Here is a 19,806-nt window from a genome sequence, read left to right on the forward strand (position 1 = left end):
TGGAGACCCCACCAGGAGCGGCGGCCCCCACCAGCATCCCCAAACCACTCGCACTCCCTGCGCTGGGAGCAAGGATTTATTGCAGCCGGGGGCAGCGGGGCGCCGCATCCCCCAGCCCCAGGCTGTGCGCTGGGCGGTCCCTGCTGCCCCCGGGGTTGGGGACAGGCGGGGACCCCGGGCAGGGCACGGCGTGGACGCACCCGCTGAGGGCGCAGCCGCCCGGGGCTGGGTAGGGAGGGGACGTGCACCCGCAGAAGCGAAAACCAGAAATATCCTCAACCACCAAAAATAATAATTATGTCACCCAACGAGCTCCGTCTATTCCTGAAAAACAACGGAGCCGTCGCCAGCGCGAGGCGAGGCGAGGAGAAGGGTCCCAGAGCCGGGTTGCCGTGGTGACGGGGACGGAACGCCGCGTCCCGTGCCGCGCCGGCCGTGGATGCCGGGGGTCCCAGCGCCGGGTTCGGGATCCTCCCCTCCCCGCATCGCCGCTCGGCCGCTTTTCTCCGGGGTCAAAACTGCACGGCGCCGGGGGAGATGTTGAACATGGAAGGGTCGAACTTCTGGCCGCGGAACGGGGAGCCCTCGGTGTCCCAGCCCTTCTTCAGCATCTCGTGCACCTTCTGCAAAGCGGAGCGGGCCCGTCACCACGGAGCCGCCCCACGGCCGTCGGGACGCGGCGCCGGCGCTCTGCCCTCGCACACGGGGCACGGAGGACCCCCAGCAGGGACAGGACGAGCCGTGCTCCCGGCCTGCTGGCACCTACCAGCTCGTGGCTCTGCGGCTTGCCCTGCAGCTTCTGGTGGTAGTCGAAGGTGAGGCGGTCGAGCACGGCGTGCTCCTCCTCATCCACCGTGGCCATGGAGCGCTCCTTGTTGATCTTGTCGATGTCGATCTGCTCCTCGCCCTCCAGGACGGCGTTCCACCAGTACTCATCTCCCTTGTTCAGGTTGATCTGGGGACAACAGGTGGCTCAGGGAGTCTGCACCCCACCCTGGGGACGCGTCACCCCAAGCCCATCCTGCACCCCAAACCCATGTGCCGCCACAGGGACACGTGGCCAGGCCAGGCCAGGGGACACAGCCGTAAGCACGGCCCACGCAGAGACTGGGACATCACTGCTGCTGCCACATCGCCTCCAGCCCTGGAGGGGCAGCCCAAGGGAGAGGGGCTGCCGTCCCCGGGCCACCAGCCCACATCCCTGCTGCCGTGGGGCTGCGCTGGGCTTCCCGTTCCGCTGTAACTGAGCAACCATGGCAGTGAGGGAGATTTATGGCATCGGCCAGCGTCTCCGCAAAGCCATCCGTAAGGCAGACAACGCCATGCGGGCGCAGCTCCCCAGAAGCTCTGGAGGGCAAAACGGGGGCGGCCATAAAGGTTCAGGAGCCCGGATTGGTGCAGGAGGGGGCGGCTGGGCTCCGTCCTCCTGGGGGAGCAGTGCTGGCACAACACCGTGCCGTGCCGAAGGCGACAGCAAAGCGCCTTCCATCGGGCCCAATCCTGGGTGCTCAGCCAGCAGTGAGCACGAGGAACACACAGCCATGGGGTGCGTGGCCACGGGGCCTCACAGCTGGCGCACAGCCCCACGCAGGGGATGCGGGGCATCAGCCCCCTCCCCATCCCAGCTCCTGTCGCAGGGCTGGCAGTGGTGGGAAGAACCCCGCAGAGCTGCGGCCCGCGGCCCCTCTCCTCCTCCCACCCCACGCACAGCCCTCGCTTTATTTACCACGTCCTGCTCCCGCCCTGCTGGGAAGGCAGAATTATTCATTTCCTCGGCAGCTTTTCTGCGCCGTGCATCACCGCCGCGCTGAGAGCTTCGCAAACAATCACTAATTAACCTCTGCGGCCCACCTCGCGCATGCGGGGGAGTTTACTGCTCCCCCAGATTCCAGGGCAGAGAACCCAAAGTGGGGCTCTCTCCGAGGCTGCAGTCCCACTCTCTAACAGAAGCCTCCGAGCACCCAGAGCTCCTCAGGTGTGGGTTTGGGGTCTGGGGTTTGGGGCTGGCTCGTGGTGTGGCTCGGTTCCTGGGACGCAGCGCTGCACCAGCTGCGCCGTGCCCTGGGAGGCGGCCATGGAAGGCGGCTGCACGCCGGGAGCCCCGCGGGGCTCTGCCAAGGGAACGGGGCTTCACCACAAGGACAAATAAATCTTGACCTGATTACGCTGCTCTCCACATAGGGAGCAGAGCTCTGCCCCAGCTTGGAGCCGCACGGTGCTCAGAGCCCCCGCAGGAAGGATCGCGTGCTGGATGCCTCGCGCTCGGGTTGCACAGCTCTGCTTTGGGGTCGGTGGACGCCAGAGCTGAATGAAGCCAAGGGGCCGGGGCAGGATGGGCTGCAGCAGCAGGGCCGTGGCACCATGTCACCTCCCGTGTCCCTGCATCCTGTGAGCAGGGGCCCAGGCCTGCGCTGCGGGTGCCGCGCTTTGCCACAGCACCGGGTTTCCTCCTGAATCCCAAATGCCGCATCAGATCTGGAGGGACGCTGCCAAGGGATGGAAGTAGGACTTGGAAAAGCCACCTCTCACCACCTGCTTCCCTTCCGACATGGCAGCAGCATCCCCAGCAGCCAGCGGGGGACAGGAGCTGCTGAGGGGGGCACCAGGGAACGCCTCCAACAGCGCAGCGAGGTCGGGGAGCACCACAGATTGCTGTTAACTCGGCCTTCCAGCTCAGGAGATGACGGGCAAAGGCTGCAAGGGCTGCTCAAGGCAGGGCTGGGCGACAAAAGCCTGAGCGTGGCTAACAAACATTGGAGGGAAGGAAAGAAAGAGAGGGAAAAAATCCTCAACAACGAAAATAATCCCAAAACGTGTTGTGCACAACACCCAGCAGAGACTTCTAAAAACGGCTCCCGCGAATCTATTTTCATCTCTTTTGACAAGTGAGCAGGCATGACAGCGAGGGGAGAGCATGGGGATGGCGGCCGGGGCTGCGGCGCCGGGCAGAGCAGGCAGCTCCAAAGCCACAGCCCTTGGGCTTCTGCCTCTGGGTGCAACGAGAGCCACAAACATACTGAGGACACAGAGAAACGTGCTGAGGGCTCGGCCGGCTCTGGGAGCGAGGGGAAGGGAGAGGCAGCACGAGCACGGCTTCGTTGTGCCCCCCGCCTCCCTGGATGGAGGCTGCTGCCCTGCGTCCCCAGCACAGAGCTCACAGGTCCTGCAGGAAGATGCAGCCTGAGCGCCCAGCACCCTGCAGCACGCCGTGCTCAGGACAAACATGCGCTCACACAGCGGCTGAGGCACCGAACGGCCGCGTGCCTCCTGCTGAATGAGCGGGAAGGAGCCGCCCAGCGCTTTCGGCCACTCTGCGCACGGAGGAAGGAGACGCTCCGGGTTGAATTACTCACTCTGCTCCAGTTACCTTACAATTCTTCCAGCGAAACTTCATCCCACCATCAATATGTTGGCAGCCAGCTGGAGTTCCTCGCACCCCTGCGCTCGTGCTAATTTGAGGCCCTTGCCTTCAGCTCGGGTTGGAGATGGGGCGCTGCTCCCCATGACCACGGCACAACGCCCCAAGCCTCGCTCTGCCCACGCTGCTCCGCTCCTCCCCTGGCTGCGTAACCCCGATCTCAGACACACACAGGACTGCCAGCGCCCAGACACAGCTCGTGTGGGGCCAGCTCCTCCTCAGCAGCGTTGCTCCTTCCCAGGATTGCACACATGCCCAAAACGGATGGTTTTCAAAAATTTCATGTTTGAAAGCTGCTGATTAATGACCCCATTGCCTCCTTCTAAACCTCCTTCAGATGGCCAAGTGAGCTGGAGGTGCTCTTCTCCCCCACAGGGCCCTTCTGGCAGCAGGTCTTTGCCCCAGAACATCTTCAAGGCCAGGCTGGATGGGGCCTCTGGCAGCCTGGGCTGGGACCAGATCTAGAGCTTCTTTGCCCTGCCTGCGGCAGGGGGTTGGAACTTGATGGTCCATTGGGTCCCTTCTGACCCAAGCCGTTCTACGATTCTGTGATCACAGAATCCTGCCTGAGCAGGATTGCCATGCATTTCCCTCAGCACTTCTGCACCCAGTGGGATTCCCGCTCAAATGTCACAGCGCCTTTAGGTGCCCATCAACTGCCCTGCTCGTGACACAGGGCACAAGGTGAGCGCTCTGCCTCGAAAGGAACCGCTGCAGCTGCAGCTCCCCAGCCCTGAGTGCTCTCCTGGGGCAGGCAACAGCCCTGAGGAGCTTCTGAGAACATCTCTGGCTGAAAGGAGAGGGCAGAAGGGCAGGGGTAGCAGAGCCAGCACAGCCCAAAGCTCAACCAGGAGTTGGGCAGCCAGAGGATGCAGAAGATGCTTGAGGAACCAGGCTGATGGGCAGCAACGCAACGCCCAGGACAGCCTCAGTTGTGGAAACAGTCCAGCAGCATCACCCTCTGCCCCATTGCGAGAGCACACCACTGGCACCACAGCCAGCACTAATTCACCGTGGGGCAGCAGATCCAATAATGAGCTGCTGCTCCCAAATCACCTCGACGAGGAAGACGTGCAGAAGGCAAATAGAAGCAGCTGCACTGACTGCTTCCAACAGGACAGGCAGTGTGTCAGAACCCCGGGGCAGCACAGAAACAAGCAGTGAGGTTTCCCTTTGCCTGGCACACATGAGCTGCACGTTGCACAGGGACAGCCAGGGAAAGGCAGTGTGGGACGCGGCCAGCTCTGGCTCAAGCCTCCAGCTGCTCCCATTTTCCAGGCCAAGCACTGGGGAGCTGCAAGGCAAGGCGAGGAAAGGGCAGCCCTTACCAAGACGCACTTCCCTGGCTCCAGGCTCCAGAGGGAACTCTCCGTGTTGATCTTGTGTGTCAGCTTTCCCTCCATGAGCACGTGCTGGCTGCTCCCCTCCAGCACCGCCACGCGAATTGTGCTGCTGCTGATATCCACAGACACCTGGAAAGGCAGAGAGAAAAGCATCAGCAAGGTACCTGCTCCATTTCCTGCTGCACTGCTCGGGCTGTGGGGTCAAGAGCACTCGTTGGGGATGAGAGAGAGAGAAGAACCATCAGCCTGTACAGAAGGAGGGTGGGAATCCCACTGCTGCCTCGGAGCAAACAGCTCTGAGGTGAAAGGAAACCTCTCCAGGGAGCAGCAGGCAGCACAGCCCTGCAGGGACTCACACCGTGCCTCAGTCTCTCCTTACAGAAAGCCAGCTCGGAGGTCAGGTGCCCGCTTGCTGCACCCCAGCACTGAGGGGGGTACGGCCCTGTGGTTCCCAGAGCCGAGTGCTGCCCTGCCAGGCGGTCTGGGGCTTCCGAGCCAGGAGCCTGGTGTTACTCCAGCACAGCAGCAGCCCGAAGCTCCCCAGCTTTGCACGGCCCCCACGCCAAGGCACAGCCAGCACTGGGCTGTGGCAAAGGGACAAAGCGCAGGACTGGCAGCAAAGAGATGTGTGTGTGTGTCACCACGGCTCGAGGGGACACGGCAGCTCTGTCACTCCTGCAGCAGCCATACAGGGAACCCTGCTGCAACCCACTGTGAGGTGACACGGCCCCCCTGGGACACGGCAGCAGGCTGCCCCTTGGTCGTGCTGCACAGCACATCTTCGTCCCCAGAGAGCCCCTCTGGTGCTGCCCTGCATGGCCAGGATGCGAGGAGCAGGGCTGGAAGGGGGGCACAGCTCGGGGCCCCCGGTGCTGCCAGCCCTCACCCGAGAGGAGGAGACTGCGGTGAGATTTGCCTGCATTCTCTCCCAGAGTTCCCCCAGATCTTCCTCCCGCTCTGCAGAGCTCATTTGAAATGTTATTACATTATCCATTACCTAGGAGATCTCCAGTGACTCACTGGCTCCACGCAGGCAAGATGCGGGCAGAGCCGCTCCAGGCAGCGACAGCAGCACGGCTGCGGGACCGGCAGCGCCGGGCTGAGCTCCGGAGCCGGGCTGGCGTCGAGCGGCCGTCACGGCACAGCCGGCCAGCAGTGCGCGGCAGGCTTTCACCCGGGCTTCGGACGTGAGCGCCGTGCCGCAGCCCCTCCACGATGAGGAATGTCACCGCCACGCGGATGGGACGCGCGGACCGGGCTCTGCTCAGCCCAGCTCCCCATCCCCCCTCACACACGCGGGGTCCCCGGCAGCAGGCCTGCGCCGAGCTCGCCAAGGTGACCCCCGAGCGCCCTTTCCGGGGGATTTCCCTCGGAGGGCTGCGGAAAGGGCCGGGATGCCGGCAGCCCGGGGGAGCCGCCCGACGCCCGGCTGCGGTTCCGCGTCGTGCCGCACAGCGCGGCGGCTCCCGCACGCAGAAACGGCACAGAAACCGCGCCCGCCCCCCAGCACGGCGAGCGCCGGGAGCCGGGAGCCGATCTCGCTCATCTCCTGCAAGTCAGGCAGCAGAGGCTGCCGGCCTGAGCTCTACTTCAGGGCTGGGAAGCGCGGCTCCGCGGCCCCTGCTGCGTCTCGAAGTGGATCGGGGAGGTGGGGAGCGGAACGCGAGGTGCCCCACCGCCCCCTTCCCCTTCCTGCTCCACGGCCGCTCCATACAAGGAAACCTCCAGCTTACCGAGTGAGAAGGTGCCATAGCAACAGCCCGAATCGGAAAGTGTCAGGAGTGCCGTTCCGAGCAGCGTTAGAGCCGGGCACGCTCAGAGCCCAGGGGCCAGACGGGAGATTTTTAATCTCGCCTTGGCAGGCAGAAGCCAAAAAACTGATAATTTTTTTACCAGGCGAAGCTGCGTGCTGAATGCAGGGAACGCTTCTGTTTTGCAGGAGCCCATCAATAACGTGCCCCGAGCCCATCCAGCTTGGAAATCGCTTTGAACCGCCCTGCTCCGGCCTGTGACCCAGCTGGTCTGCCTGCCCCCTCCGGCTGCAGAGACGCAGAGAACGGCTGCGAAATGAAAACCTGCCTGCAGGGCGCCGAGGGGGCGCTGGGGGGAGGCAAGGCCCGAGCAGGACTGCGCTGCCAGGACGAGGAAAGGCAAACATGGGACGCGGTGCAGGATTAAATGTGGCACCGCGGGGCTCGGCGCACACCTGTGGGCGCTCCGGGCTGCTGGCAGCAAAGGCTCCCCTCGAACAGCCTGCAGGGAGGCAGCAGAGGTCAGGAAAGCTGACCTGTCCCAGCCCCTCGCTGCACCCGCAAGGCCCCCACAGCTCTGGGTGCCGAAGGATGGGGTGTGATGCCGGGATCTTGGCATGGGCACAACTCCCCAGCGTGTCCCCAGGCATCGTGAGTGCCATACGATAGAGAGAGGATGGAACATCCTTCTGGACACCCCCGAGCCCTTCCAACGAACAGCCTGGCTCTGCTTTAGACACCCAGTGGGAATGATGCATCTCACGGTCCCCCTGCTGTCCCCATGGCAGCCATCACCCCTCCAGCCCAGGCTGCTGCTGCCAATTACGCTCCGTTGGCACGCCAAGGAGCTGTGTAGGCTGCAGCCGCAGAGCAAACCCAAGCGTGCTCATTTCAGCTGCCCTGGAAGCAGCAGAGGAGAACGGGAGGTGGGGGAGCACCGACTTCCCAAATGGAAAAATACAGCAAGAGCTGCGGGCTGGGAGCTGGGGAAAGCTGGGAGAGGTCAAAGTCCTGGGGCCGGCCCTCCCAGCCCTGTGTGCGCTCCTTGAGCTTCTCCTCACCACAGCAAGCAAAGGTGGGGAGAAGAGGGACAGGAGAGGTGCTGAAGGACACCCAGCGTGGCCACGTGCTGTGCAAATGGCTCTGAGATTCGCCCTCAGAAACAGGGTGTGGATTTTGGGTGGCCCTGTGCAGAGCTAGGGCTTGGGCTCTGTGATCCCTGCAGGTCCCTCCTGTCTCACGATGCTCTGTGGTTCCAGGACTCAGCAAGGCGAGCGATGCTCCAAGCCAGGAGAAGCTAGCAAGGACACATCCCTAGTCCTTCCCCACAGCCTCAGGAGGAAGGCCAGCCCTGTGTGAGTGCACACAGTACGCAGCCACAGTGGGACACGGAGTTCTGAGAGCTGCCTGTGAGATTGCAGGAGGTGAAACTGGAGGAGAAAGCACAGAAAGTACAAAGCCAAGAAACCCTGCTGAGCAATGGGGCGGGAAGGTGGCCAGGCTGGGACTGGGGTCCCCACTACTGGAGAGCAAAGCACGACCACATCCTGCACAAAGAGCCTCCCTGCTCCCAGCACAGCTTCCCAGGACAGCCGGGCACTCCCAGGGGAAGACAGACACCAAACTATGAACACTGCTTTACCTGTTTGCCTTTCACAATGTGCTTGGGCACAGGCACTTTAATCTCCAGGTCGCTGTAGTCTTGGGACCAGGCGTAGTTCTCCCGCACTGCCCCGTTGTAGCTGTCAGGGTTTGTCTGGAACTGCTCCTGTCTCCTGGGGAGGGAAGAACAAGTGAGGGGCTGAGCGTGGGGCAGTGCGGGGTGAGCAGGGAGGGTGGGAGCAGGAAGGGAGCAGAGCCCCCTGAGGTGCTTCAGACTTTGGGGTGCACCCAGGGAAAGGGTCAGGCTGACACCCCAGCACCCCTCACCTCACATCCAGTGAGGATGGCAATGGGGCAGGTGGGGCCATGGAGCTCGGGCTGCCAAAAGGTGCAGGACATTGGGGATGGATGAGGAGAGATTTGGGAGGATCAGATAAGCAATCAGCAACACACCTCCAAATCCCCAACACACCTCCAGCCAAGGCATTCCCACCAGCCCCATATTCCTTCACCCCACTGCCGGCTGTGCACCGCTGAAGCCTCCTGGAGAGGGCTTGGAAATAAAACGGAGCCACCAAAGAGCAGAGCTGCTCTTTATACACACCCAGCCCTCGGCCCGGGGCTGTGGGGCTTTACATAAGGGTGCAGGGGCTGTGCGAACCAACACCCCCCAGCCAGGGGTGCGCGGCGGCGGCAGGCGGAGGCGGCTTCCAGCCCCGAGCATTACGTAATATCCACGGGGTTTAATTAAATTAGGCTCGGGAAGGGCCTGTGTGCACACACACACCCGCACACCTCTTTTTTTTGGGTCTTTTTGGGGATGGTTTTGGGGCGAGCACTGGGATGCCGCCAGCCCTACAGGAGCCGTGCTGGGTTTGCACAGCCTGGCCGCAGCTCCTGGTGTCAGTGGCACTGGGCGAGCGACGCTGCGGTGTTGGGGGGGAGGGGGGGGGAACCCTGCAAGCACTTCTTTCTTTTCTCTTTTTTTTTTTCTTGGGAATTTTGGCCTTGCTTGGCGTTCACCCATTGGGTGCCAATTGCCATGGAAACGGGGTTGGCATGGCAGCACCGAAGCGGCGCTCGCTCTGGTTGGCTCCAGATGGCAGCTTCCAAACCGCCCCCAGACTGCGGGAGCCAGAGGGGCAGCGAGAGCCGGGCTCAGGCGTGGGGTGCCCTGGCTCCTGGGGTGCCCTGGCTCCTGGGGTGCCCCTTCTCACAAGGTGTCATCGGCTCACAGGGTGCCACCAGCCCCGGGGGGCCAGGGGACACAAAAGGGCTGCAACAGCCCTTGCATGCAGAGCTCTGCATGGCCTGCTCTCTGCTCTCTGCTCTCTGTTCTCTCACTGTGTGGCTGTGAGGGGATGCAGAAAGCCAACTGGGCACCAAAACCAGCTGGATGTCCTTCTAGTGGTTCCCATCCTGCTCTGGCACGATCCAGGACAAGGCGCTTCTGGATGTCCTCACCTTCCAGGCACTCTGCCAAGCACACGGCACTGTGGCACGCAGACACACAGTGCTTTCACAGCTGCCCTGGGAGGACTCAGTGCTATGGAGCTATTTCCATGGGGAGACTGAGGCAGGGCTGCTCCGCGCTGGATCCACCTCCTTGCCTTGCTCCCCTCTGTCCCTTTGCCTGCTGCTGCGGCTCTGCTCCGCGCAGACCCCTGGCAGCACACCGCACATGGGCTGGGCAGCGGGGCTGAGGACGAGAGAGGAGGGTGAAAAAGCAGCAGCTTTAAAACCCGGGCTTTGGCACGGCGTGCACTCGGCTGCCGGGTGGCGGGGATGGTGTGGGTGGGTCTGTGTGTTCTGTCTTGTTCTATTTTTGCTCGCCATGTGTCATTTTGGGGGAGGTGAAACCTTTAACAATGCACCGTCAAGAAGCAGCCGATCTGTTTGGCGCTCCGAGGAGCCGCCCGTCCCCACGGCACGAGGCCACAGCGAGGGACGCGGCCGGTGCCCGGCTCACAGCACAGCGGAGGCCCCACAGTGCGCCCCCCGTTTGCTGTGCACTGCTCCACACACATTCCTGCCCCGTCCTGCGGGCCGCCTGTTCTCAGTCAAGGTGAATTATTTAGGCAGCTCGAAGGAAAACGTGTCAGGGCGGTCAGGCAGCGCAGTGCGGAGGGGGGAGAGAGCAGCGGTGGTTGAAAGAAGCGGGGCTGGCTGAGGGCGAGGCGGGTGATGTGGGCACGGGGCCAGGCCGAGCTGCCCCATAAGCAAAACCGAGGCTGAGCCCCTAGCTGCTGCCACCAGCTCCACAAGCATGGCCCAGCGCAAAGGCAAGCCTGTCCTGCCCTCCTCCTCACAGGGCAGAGAAAGCAGAGGGGCACGGCGCTGCCCCAAAGCACCCTGCAGGGCACTCGCACGCCAGCTCTGTGCTACGCTGCTCAGCCCTGTGCGATGCACCGCACCTCCCTCAAGCTCAAGAGGTAGCCGAGAATGGAAAGATCTCATTAAGTAATAATGAAGTTCTGAGCGAGGAGGGGAAGAGAAAATCAGGCACCAGGCGCCCGCGTGCCTAACCCACATAAGCACGAAGCCTTGCAGAGAGCTGCAGAGCGCCAGCCGCCTGCCTGGCATTTATTGCAGCCATCAGCAGCCCCGCTTGAGGCAGGAGCAGTTCTGCAGTACAGACTGCCAGGGGGGGCAGTGCCCGCTCTGCTCAGCAGCCAAGGGGGCAGGAAGGGCTGAGCACCGCGTGCTGTGCATCCTGCCAGGCCGGGGCAGAAGGAACCGAGGAGCTTTCATGACAAATCTGATGGGGTTCCAACGCGCGCTCCGCTCCTGGAGCAACAGGTAGCTGGAGGTGTCAGCCTGAGACAGCCGCATCTGCAAAGCTGCAGGCATGGAAAATCCCAGGGTTGTGCTCTCTCTGCTGTTTTTGCAAGCGAGCCGAGCAGGAGCCTCCCCCCACCTCCGGATTTAACATTTCTCAGCACCAAAACATCGGTGTGTGGCGTTCGGTCTCTCTGGGTTTTGCTCCACTTAATTGGGTCTCCGGCAAAGCGCTGAGCCCTGCGGACCAGCCTTGCTTCAGCTCCACGCAGTAAACAAGCGCTGCGACGCAGCCCTGTCGGCACAGGGCTTCTGGGGGCTGTGGCCATAGGGCTGCATGTAGGGGTTGGGGGGAGGAGCCCACATCCATGGAGGAAGGCGGGGAGAACCCCGAATGCAGGCGGGAGTGGGGGGGATCCCCAAATCCAGGTGGGAGGCTGCCTTTCCTCCACAAGATGTACAGAAGTGCTACAACCCCACAACAACACCGAGCCTTGGGGCTGCAAGGCGCTTCTCCAAATGGGGCTGGAGCCGGCAGGGCTCACGGAGCGCCCCAGAGACACCCTGCGCCACGAGGGGCGGCCAATGCCACCCCCTGCACCCCCAAATCAATGGTCCCCGCAAGCCAGGATGGCTCTGAGGGCACTTTCACCCCAATTCCAGGCCGTTAGGGCGCAGAGTGCCCAGCACCTCCAGGCGATGCCTTTGCCACTCGACTCTCCAGCTGAACTCCAAACTCACAGCACCTACCGCGTGCCAAAACCCAATTCCAACGCTCCCCAAGGCTCCCCACGCATGGCAGTGGGTGCATGGCTCTGCTCCTGGCAGCCTGCAGCGAGGGGCTCGCTCCTTTCCACGCTCCTGCTCTTCGGGGGAGCTTCCAGCCTTCACTGCTGATCTCCCAGTTATTTACAGAGCCATTCAACAGAGCCAACCTGCTGCCATTAGGCTGGTTGAAATGCCACCGCCAGCTCACAGGAGAGCTTTGGAGTCGTCACTGGAGGGCTAAATTTCACTACTGCTGGGAAATTTAGGTCAAGGACAGCAGGACGCGCTACTGGTAGGCAAAGTCCCCCCGGATCTCACTGCTGGCACGGAGCTCACACAGCCTTGGGCTGGACGGGTCTCCGAGGGACCGCTGCACCAACACGGCACGCTGGGTTCCATTCCAGCTCCTGGGAAAGGGGACCTGGCTGAGCAGAGCCCAGCGGCCCCACAGCCGGCAGCGCCTCGCTCCGTCCCCAGAGAGCAACGCGGTGCTAAAGCAAGCAAACAGAGCTTTCTTTTTTAAATAAGAATCAGGCACACGCTGTCCCCCGGCCTCCAGCCCTGGGATTTTCTGCTTGTTAAGAGAAAAATTTATAGGTTTTAATTTAGTTATTTTTGGTGCAGGGACCTAATTTTGGAGCTCAGTACCTTGGTAGGGCAACCAAAGCCCTGAGCGATCGGGTGCGTGACAGGGGAGCTGACACGGCACTGCTGATCTCAGCAAGCACAGGGCTCTGGTTCCCCATCACAGCATTGGGAAACTGGGCCCCAGTCAGACCCTCAGCAGCTGCGAGGAGCTCGTTGTGGACGCAGGAATGGGGCTGGGGGCACCTCGCCCCAAGATCAGCCCCTCAAAATGCTGCTCTGCCAGGAGCTGAGCTCCCACTGCTGCAGGAGAGCGGGCGGATTGAAATCATTCACCCCCTGTGTGAAGCTCTGTGCTCTGCAGGGAGGACTCAGCTCACAGAGGAGCCGGCCCAGGACAGCCCAGAGGTGAAGAAACAGGGTAGGAAGGGCAGAAGCCCCACACATGGAGCATCAATGAGCGAAGGCCAGGAGCACAGAGATACTCAAATGAGGTGGGGTGAAGCAAACAAGGGCTCCTCACTTGAAAAGGAGCTGAAGGGGGAACGGGACGAGCAGCACGAAACTGCCAGCATCCAGGAACAGGGAGGTGGAAGCTGCAATGAGGTTTGTTGGGGCCGAGTCTCAAGGAAGAAAAGAAACCCACGAGAAATGCGGCTCCGAGGGCTCAGCCTGGCAGGCAGAGCTGAGGGGATGGGAGCCAACGCAGCTCACAGCGCTCGTCTGGTTCCGCTCCCCTGGTCAGCAGCAGGGCTGCAGGCCGGGCCTGGGACCGATGGAGCTCACAGGGATGGAGCTGCAGCCCCCACTCCAACAAAGCCGTCCTCAGTGCCAGCACCTGCACTGCCCCTTCTCCGCGGTCCCACAACCTGAAGCGACAAAATTCCTGCCCAGCACCCTGAGGAGAACGAAGGCACACAAGGAACACATCTCGTGGGCACCTCGGAATGAAAAGAATCCATCTGGGCTTTGGGCAAAGCCAAGCAGTTGCTGAGCTGAAAGGGATCCATGGGACCGGATGGAAATTTCCCAGGGCCGCAGCCATGAACCAGTGCTGGGGGGAGGTGAGGAAAGGCTCTGCACCAGAGGGCGGCGGGCACGGCCCCAAGCTGCCAGAGCTCAGGGAGCGCTGGGACACACAGACTTTGGGTTTGGGTGCTCAGAGCAGAGCGAAAGGTTGGACTTGATGGCCCCTGTGGGTCCCTTCCAGCCTGAGACGCCCTGTGGTGGACGCAACTGAGGACAGCAGGAGCCTCAGCAGATGGGTGGATGCGTTGTGGTGCCGTTTTGCTGGCACGATGCAGGGCCTTCTCCTGCCCAGAGCACAGGAAAAAGCTCTGCAGGCCCGGCCAAAGAGACAGCGACACAGGCCTCAAACACGTTCACCCCTTGCCTGCTTCCAGCAGCTCTGTGCTTTCTGCCTGCTCACCACCTTTCTGGGGACACTTCAGCGTCCTTCCACCCTTCTCTGTGAGAATTCCCTTCTCTGACAACAAAATCCCACCTGCTCTCTGCAGGTTCCTCTCCTGCCTCCCCAAACAGCACAGAGCTGCCAGCCTGGAGCACACGTGGCCCCAGCGCCGAGGAGGCGCAATGAGGGGACGCAGAGCTGCCACAGCCTCACTCCAGGCTGCGAGCAGTGAGGACAGGAGAACGCAGCCCAGCTTGGGGCTGGGAGCAGCAAGCATTGGGATGACAGGAAGCAGAGCGGCGAGGCCAGGCTGCGCAGTGCCACACGTGGGCTGCTGGGCTCTATTTTAAATGCTGCGTGGCAAATGTATGCAGGCCGGGTTCCAAGCTGGGGGAAGGGGAGGGCGCTGGGTGGGGAGGTGTGCTGAGCTCGGAGCTGAGCTCAGGCTGTGTGGGACAAGCAGGATCGAGCCGAAACGAGCCAGGGAGGGCAGGAGCACGCGTGGTCCTCAGTGGAGCCACGGGGCAGCCCCACAGCAAAGGGGAGCCACAGCGCCCCACTTACAGGTGGGGAAATGGAGGCACCTGCCGAGGAATGAGGCAGCCACGTGCCGAGCACGACGCAGGCTTGGTTTTGCTCTTCCTTCCCCCTGCAGCCCTAAGAAAGCTGCTCCCATCCCAAGGCGCCCAGGAGCGCAGCAGGCTCTGATGGGAGCTGGCAGATCTGGGCTGGTACCTGCCCTACATTTCCACAGCAGCGAGGCTGACAGAATGAGCGAGTTTTTATATAGATTTGGGTGGCGATGGTTTGCTTTACCGGTTGAGGAGGGGGGGAAGGGAGAAGGAAAATATTTTTGTTTAATCTCTCCTCTGCATTCTTGCTGCTGGCGCTGCACGTTATTCATGCGCCCTTCGCATCCAAACGCGCGGCTCAGGGTTTTGCTCAGGAGGGCTGTGCAGAATTCAGCAGCTGGTTCAATTATTAACAGCCCGTCGGGGCGCCCTGGATGCCGGCTGCCTTTCGGGGGGCTCCGGCGCCCCCCAGCGGCACACGCGCCAACTGCACACAACCCGCTGCCCGCTCTGCCCTACTTGCATCCCGCAGCCGCGCTGCCCCCTTCCCTTCCCCAACCCGGGCTGGGGACACGCAGGTCGCAGCCGTGGCGAGGCAGAAGAGCTCTGTCGGCTCCAGCAGGGCTTTTTTTGGCTCGTTAATTCCGTAAGGTGTCAGACTGACGGCCCCCAGGACGATCTTTCCTTCACAGGACAACAGAACGTGGCTTTTCGGGTGATATCACTTTTGGCTTCTGGCTTATTTTTACCCCACGCACGCAGGTCAGGCTGATTGAGCTTAGCACAAGACCTGCTCCTCATTCCCACCTGATCAAGTTGCTGGGCACCTTCCCCTCTCACTCCGTTCTCCTCTCTGTCCATCCCATCCCATCCCAGCCCCTCCAGGACCTGGGGCTGTCACACATCAGCACAGGACCCAAGAGCTTTGTGCCACCTCACCCTGGCAGGGAAGGGAAGCCGGCTGGCAGCAGCTCTCAGACACACTGGGAGGACTTTGGAGCAAGGACATTTTTGAAGCACGAGGCTACTTAGCCCAGCTTGAAAGCCACTGAGTCTGGTGAAAGAGTACATAAAGCTCTGTGCAGTGTCTGACGCAGCTTCAAAGCTGGCTCTGCTTTGAGCTGAAGGCTGGGCCAGAGACCTCTGCAGCTCCCAAACTGTGTGCACCCAATGCTGACGCTGGCCTTGCCACCTGCCCACATGGATATTTAGTACAAGAGTGACCTTCAGAGCACCATCCGGCTCTGAGAGCTCCCACCACACACATGTGGGGCACAGACCCCAAGTTTCCATGAGGAAAAGGCTGTGGGACAGCATCTGGATTTCCCAGAGCCACTGCAGTCAGCCCCCAAGAACAGCGACCCCAGTGTGCACAGCTCCAGCACACAGAGACACGACGATTCCCCTGCCCTCAGCACAGCCAGGAAACCCCAAACCCCCAGCACAGAACACAGCTCTGCCTCCCACAGGGAAACAAACAAACCCTCCTCCCCCCACCCTGCCAGTCCCTGCCAGCGGGGCGAGGAAAGCAGCACAAGGGAGAGCCTTACGTGGGCAGCTCGGCAGGCGAGGGCTGCGCAGGGGCAGCCGCCCCCGGGGGCTCTGCTGGCACGGGGCTGGCGGCTGCCGGGGTCGTGGGTGAATCCTGCAGCCCCTCCGCACCCCCTGCATCCAGCGAGGGCTCGGCCTCCTCCGTTGTCTCTACTTCGACCTCATGGGCGGCCGGGGCCACTCTCACCCTCTCAGCGGAGGCAGCAGCTTCCTCCTCCTCCTCCTTCTTGCGGAGCTTTGCCTCCAGCTCCCGGCGCCGCTTCTCGTCATCCTGCCGGGCCATCCGCTCAAAGACTTTGAAGGCCTGCAAGAGAACAAAGCTGGCTGTCAAAGAGAGGAGGAGCACGTGCCTGGGGCCCTTACTGCTGTCCCTCGGGCTGTGAATGTCACACAGCCCACTGCCTACACCTGCACTCTTAGGAGAGAAGAGGCCGCAGGGCTCTGCTGTCTCTGCGAGGGGCTGCCGGCTCCTCAGCAGTGCCACCGGTTGGGACACACCGTGAGCAGCCCCCCAGGGCAGCTGTGAGCTCCCTCAGCTGGTGCAGATGAAGGAGAGCAATGGTACGTGGGGATCACGGCGTTTTGAGCCAGAACTGCCTGCTTCGGGCAAACAAAATGCACCTGGAGAGAGAAAACGCAGCTCTCCCCGTCCTGCAGCATGAGGAGCTGCGTGCCCAGGCCCAGCCACCCGCAGCGGGCGGGAGGTGACGCTTCTCCGGGTGACACGCGGGAGGACGCCGGAGCAACGCTCTGCCGCCACACCCCGGCCTGGAGCCGCGCCCAAGGGGCGCTCCGGGCCCCAACACCCACGGGAACGCGGCGACGGGCACGCGGCACCGGCACTGAGGGCGGCGAGCGAAGCCCGGGTACCTGCAGGGCCATGGCCTGCGCGGCGCCGGGCGGGAAGCCCAGGCGGTCACCGGGCCGCAGGAGCAGGCGGTAGAAATCGGTTTTGCGGTAGAGGAAGCCGAAGAGGACGCGCAGGAAGTCGTCCACGTTGCCGACGTGCTGCAGGATGCCGAGCAGCGCCTGGTCGTACATCTCGGTCAGCGCCTCCATGGCGGCCCCGGCCCGCTGCCACGGCAACCGCCCGCCCGCCCGCGCTTCCGGTCCGCACGTCGCGCCGTTTCCGGTCCGCCGCGCTGCTCATCTGCACTGGGAACTGCGCCGCGCTGAGTGGTTCCGGGGAACGAGAGTTCCGGGCCGCGCCGCTGCAGCCCGCGTCCGCACCTGCGGTGTGCGGGGAGCTCCGGAGCACCGCGCCGGGATCCTGCCGGGAACGGGGAAATTCTCCAAATCTTGGGGGGGTCCCAGGCGAAGTACTGCCCAACCTGGGAGCACTGGGGCGCTGCTGCGACCGTCCACTCTGGGATTACTGGAAGCCCCTCAGGTTGCTCCCCCAGCGCAGGCTGATGCCTCTAAATCCTCCCTATGCAGACCGCCTCCTGTACTGAAGACGGAGGGGTGGGCCTCTCCGCAAATGCTAAAGTGGGGGGCACGCCTTCCATGTCTAGATTTAGGGGGATGCATGCTTCATTCTCCCCTGCCCCCGCTCAAAATAAGCCTGGGGAACCAACTCCCTCTGCCCCAACTCCCTGCACGTTTCCCCAGCGTGAGCTATCCCTGCTCACACGCCCTGTGTGGGGGTCCTCCAGCAGCCCAAGGCCCCGTGCCTCAGTTTCCCCACAATAGGCGTTGGAGCGTTACTGCAGCCCCGTAACTCTGGGGGTGCTGTGCACAATAACGGCACAGGGGGGCCTCACTGAGCGCACAAGGCTCAGCAGCACAGCAGGTTGCTACAGCCAGGCTGGGGGACACCCCACACCCTGGCCCCTACTGAGGTCACTGAGCCACTTCACACCAGAAAGGGGGGGGACCCGATCCCATAGGGATTCCCACTCCCCTCCTCCCCGTCCCCCCAAGAGAAGAACAGCACTGCAGTGGTTTAACTCGTTTTATTTAGACTCATAAACGTAACTCTGCAGTCCAGTCGGACTGTGCACATGCGGCGAGACCCAGTAGAAACGCAGCAGTAAGTCAGGAGCACGAAGGAGGGGAGGGGGGGGGCTGCGCCAGGCGAGCTGCCCGAGCTGCAGCGGAATGTCAGGCGTTGAGACGCAGGTTTATGAGAGCTGCCCGCAGTTGGAAATGGTGATCTGCTTGCTCGTCTTGCCATCCTTGGAGCCGCAGCGCTCCATGGCCTCCACCACGTTCATCCCCTCCTTGACACGGCCGAAGACGACGTGCTTGCCGTCCAACCTGTAGAGAAGTGTGGGTGGCATCAGGGGGGGCACCGCCTCCTCCCCGGGGTCACTGCAGTGCGACGCCGTGCCCCCTCCCCATGCTCACCACTCGGTCTTGGCAGTGCAGATGAAGAACTGGGAGCCATTCGTGTTGGGGCCGGCGTTGGCCATGGACAGGATGCCAGGCCCTGTGTGCTTCAGGATGAAATTCTCATCGGCAAACTTCTCCCCATAAATGGATTTGCCACCAGTGCCGTTGTGGCGTGTAAAGTCACCACCCTAAAAAAATATCCGCATATATATTTCAGGTTATAGAATCACCGTAACCACGTGGATCATGACTCTGTGTAGCAGCAGACTGAGGGGCAGCGCTGCAGTGCTAAGATCCCCTCCCAAACCCCCCACTGGGAGCTCTTGGTGCTGCCACACACCTGACACATGAAGCCGGGGATGATCCGGTGGAAGCAGGAGCCCTTGTAGCCAAATCCCTTCTCACCGGTGCTCAACGCACGGAAATTCTCTGCCGAGGAAAGCAAAAGCCATGAGCACAGCCCAGCTGCGGGGGGAGCAGCCCCAGCACCCCGTACCCACCTGCTGTTATGGGCACCTTGTCAGCGAAGAGCTGCAAAGAGAAGCACGGTGCTCAGGGGGGGCTGCGGTGCCGCTCACCCCCCCGGCAGCTCTGCGGCATCTGGAAACTGCGCCGTCACAGGGGCGGCATCCCAAGCAGCCTGGCTATGCGGCGGGGGGGGGAACGCCGGGCTGGCACCGACCCTGAGACCCAGAGCTGACCCCACACCTGGATTCCTGACCCCAAAACCCAGATCCGAACCCATAGCCAGCCCCGGACCCCACGGCGATGCAGCACAATCTGAGCCCAACCCCAGACTCCCAAACCCAAATCCCACTGTGACACCCGAACCGCGATCCCAAATCCCAGCCCGACGCCGCACCCCACCGCACCACCCCAAACCCAAACCCCTCCGCAGCACCGCCACCAAATCGCAGCTCCCTCAAAACCCCCAACCCCCACGTGACCCCCCCCAACGTTACCACAACCCCAAATCCCAACACCGAACCCCCAAATCCCGACCTTCCCAACCGAAATCCCCACCGCGCTGCCCCCACTCTAAACCCCCCCCCCCATCCCCCCACCGTGACCCCACCCCGCGCATCCCAACCATGGAGGGTTGGGGGGGGGGGGGGAGGGGGGGTGAGGCGGCCCCGCTCACAAAATGGCGGCGGCGCGGTTTGCGGGCGCGGCCCCCGCAGCGCTGCCCCCCCCCCTCTCCCCTTCCCCCCCCGCCCGCCTCCTTTGTTCCCCACGCGGCGCTCCCGCCCGGCCCCGAGGGGCGCCCCGGCCACGTGGAGCCCGGCCCCCGCGCCACCCATCCCCCCCCCATCCTCCCCTCCCCACCCAACCCCCGGCCCCGCGGGCGCCCCACCTCGAGGTGACGCGGCCCAGAGGCTCGCCGTTGGCGGCGATGTCGAAGAACACGACGGGGTTGGCCATGGCGGCGCGGGCGGCGGACAGCGGGGGATGGCGGCGGACAGCTCGGAGAGCGCGGCGCAGCGGAAAGAGAGCGCCCGCTCGACGCTCTTATAAATGGGCGCGCAGCCCGCCTCCCGCAGCGCGCTGGCCAATCGCCGCACGCCGCGTCACGGAGCGACAGGGGCGGGGGCGAATGGGAGCGCGAGATGGGGAAAACAGAGGAGAATGAACAAAAAAAGGAGGGGAGGGGCGCTGCGGGGCGGGGAGGGGCGGGGGCCGGGCGCGCGCGGGG

At 63.0% G+C, this 19,806-nt stretch overlaps 2 protein-coding genes across 2 annotated transcripts; both read right to left on the reverse strand.

Moving 5' to 3' along the window:
- Window positions 1-291: 291 nt before the first annotated feature.
- On the reverse strand, window positions 292-16,887 carry NUDCD3 (NudC domain containing 3). Its single transcript, XM_048928217.1, has 6 exons — window positions 16,650-16,887; window positions 15,779-16,083; window positions 8,155-8,287; window positions 4,747-4,890; window positions 767-955; window positions 292-623 (listed from the first exon to the last, which is right to left on the reverse strand). The coding sequence occupies exons 1-6, from the start codon at window positions 16,836-16,838 to the stop codon at window positions 513-515; spliced, it is 1,071 nt and encodes a 356-aa protein (XP_048784174.1). The 5' UTR covers window positions 16,839-16,887; the 3' UTR covers window positions 292-512.
- Window positions 16,888-17,719: 832 nt separating this feature from the next.
- Window positions 17,720-19,592, reverse strand: PPIA (peptidylprolyl isomerase A). Its single transcript, XM_048928026.1, has 5 exons — window positions 19,475-19,592; window positions 18,614-18,652; window positions 18,454-18,542; window positions 18,129-18,301; window positions 17,720-18,038 (listed from the first exon to the last, which is right to left on the reverse strand). Exons 1-5 carry the CDS (start codon window positions 19,533-19,535, stop codon window positions 17,903-17,905), a joined length of 498 nt encoding a protein of 165 aa, XP_048783983.1. The 5' UTR covers window positions 19,536-19,592; the 3' UTR covers window positions 17,720-17,902.
- Window positions 19,593-19,806: the final 214 nt, after the last annotated feature.

This window comes from Lagopus muta, chromosome 27 (genome assembly GCF_023343835.1).
Source record: "Lagopus muta isolate bLagMut1 chromosome 27, bLagMut1 primary, whole genome shotgun sequence".
NCBI classification, from domain to species: domain Eukaryota; kingdom Metazoa; phylum Chordata; class Aves; order Galliformes; family Phasianidae; genus Lagopus; species Lagopus muta.

Coding starts and splice junctions, on each gene's coding strand:
- NUDCD3 (XM_048928217.1), bottom strand. CDS start 16,838: ATGGAGGCGCTGACCGAGATGTACGACCAGGCGCTGCTCGGCATCCTG. Junction 16,084..16,649: donor CGCAGGCCATGGCCCTGCAG/GTACCCGGGCTT, acceptor GTTCTCTTGCAG/GCCTTCAAAGTCTTTGAGCG. Junction 4,891..8,154: donor ACATTGTGAAAGGCAAACAG/GTAAAGCAGTGT, acceptor CTGCCTTTCCAG/GTGTCTGTGGATATCAGCAG.
- PPIA (XM_048928026.1), bottom strand. CDS start 19,535: ATGGCCAACCCCGTCGTGTTCTTCGACATCGCCGCCAACGGCGAGCCT. Junction 18,543..18,613: donor CAAGGTGCCCATAACAGCAG/GTGGGTACGGGG, acceptor TTTCCTCGGCAG/AGAATTTCCGTGCGTTGAGC. Junction 18,039..18,128: donor TGCACTGCCAAGACCGAGTG/GTGAGCATGGGG, acceptor ACTTCTCTACAG/GTTGGACGGCAAGCACGTCG.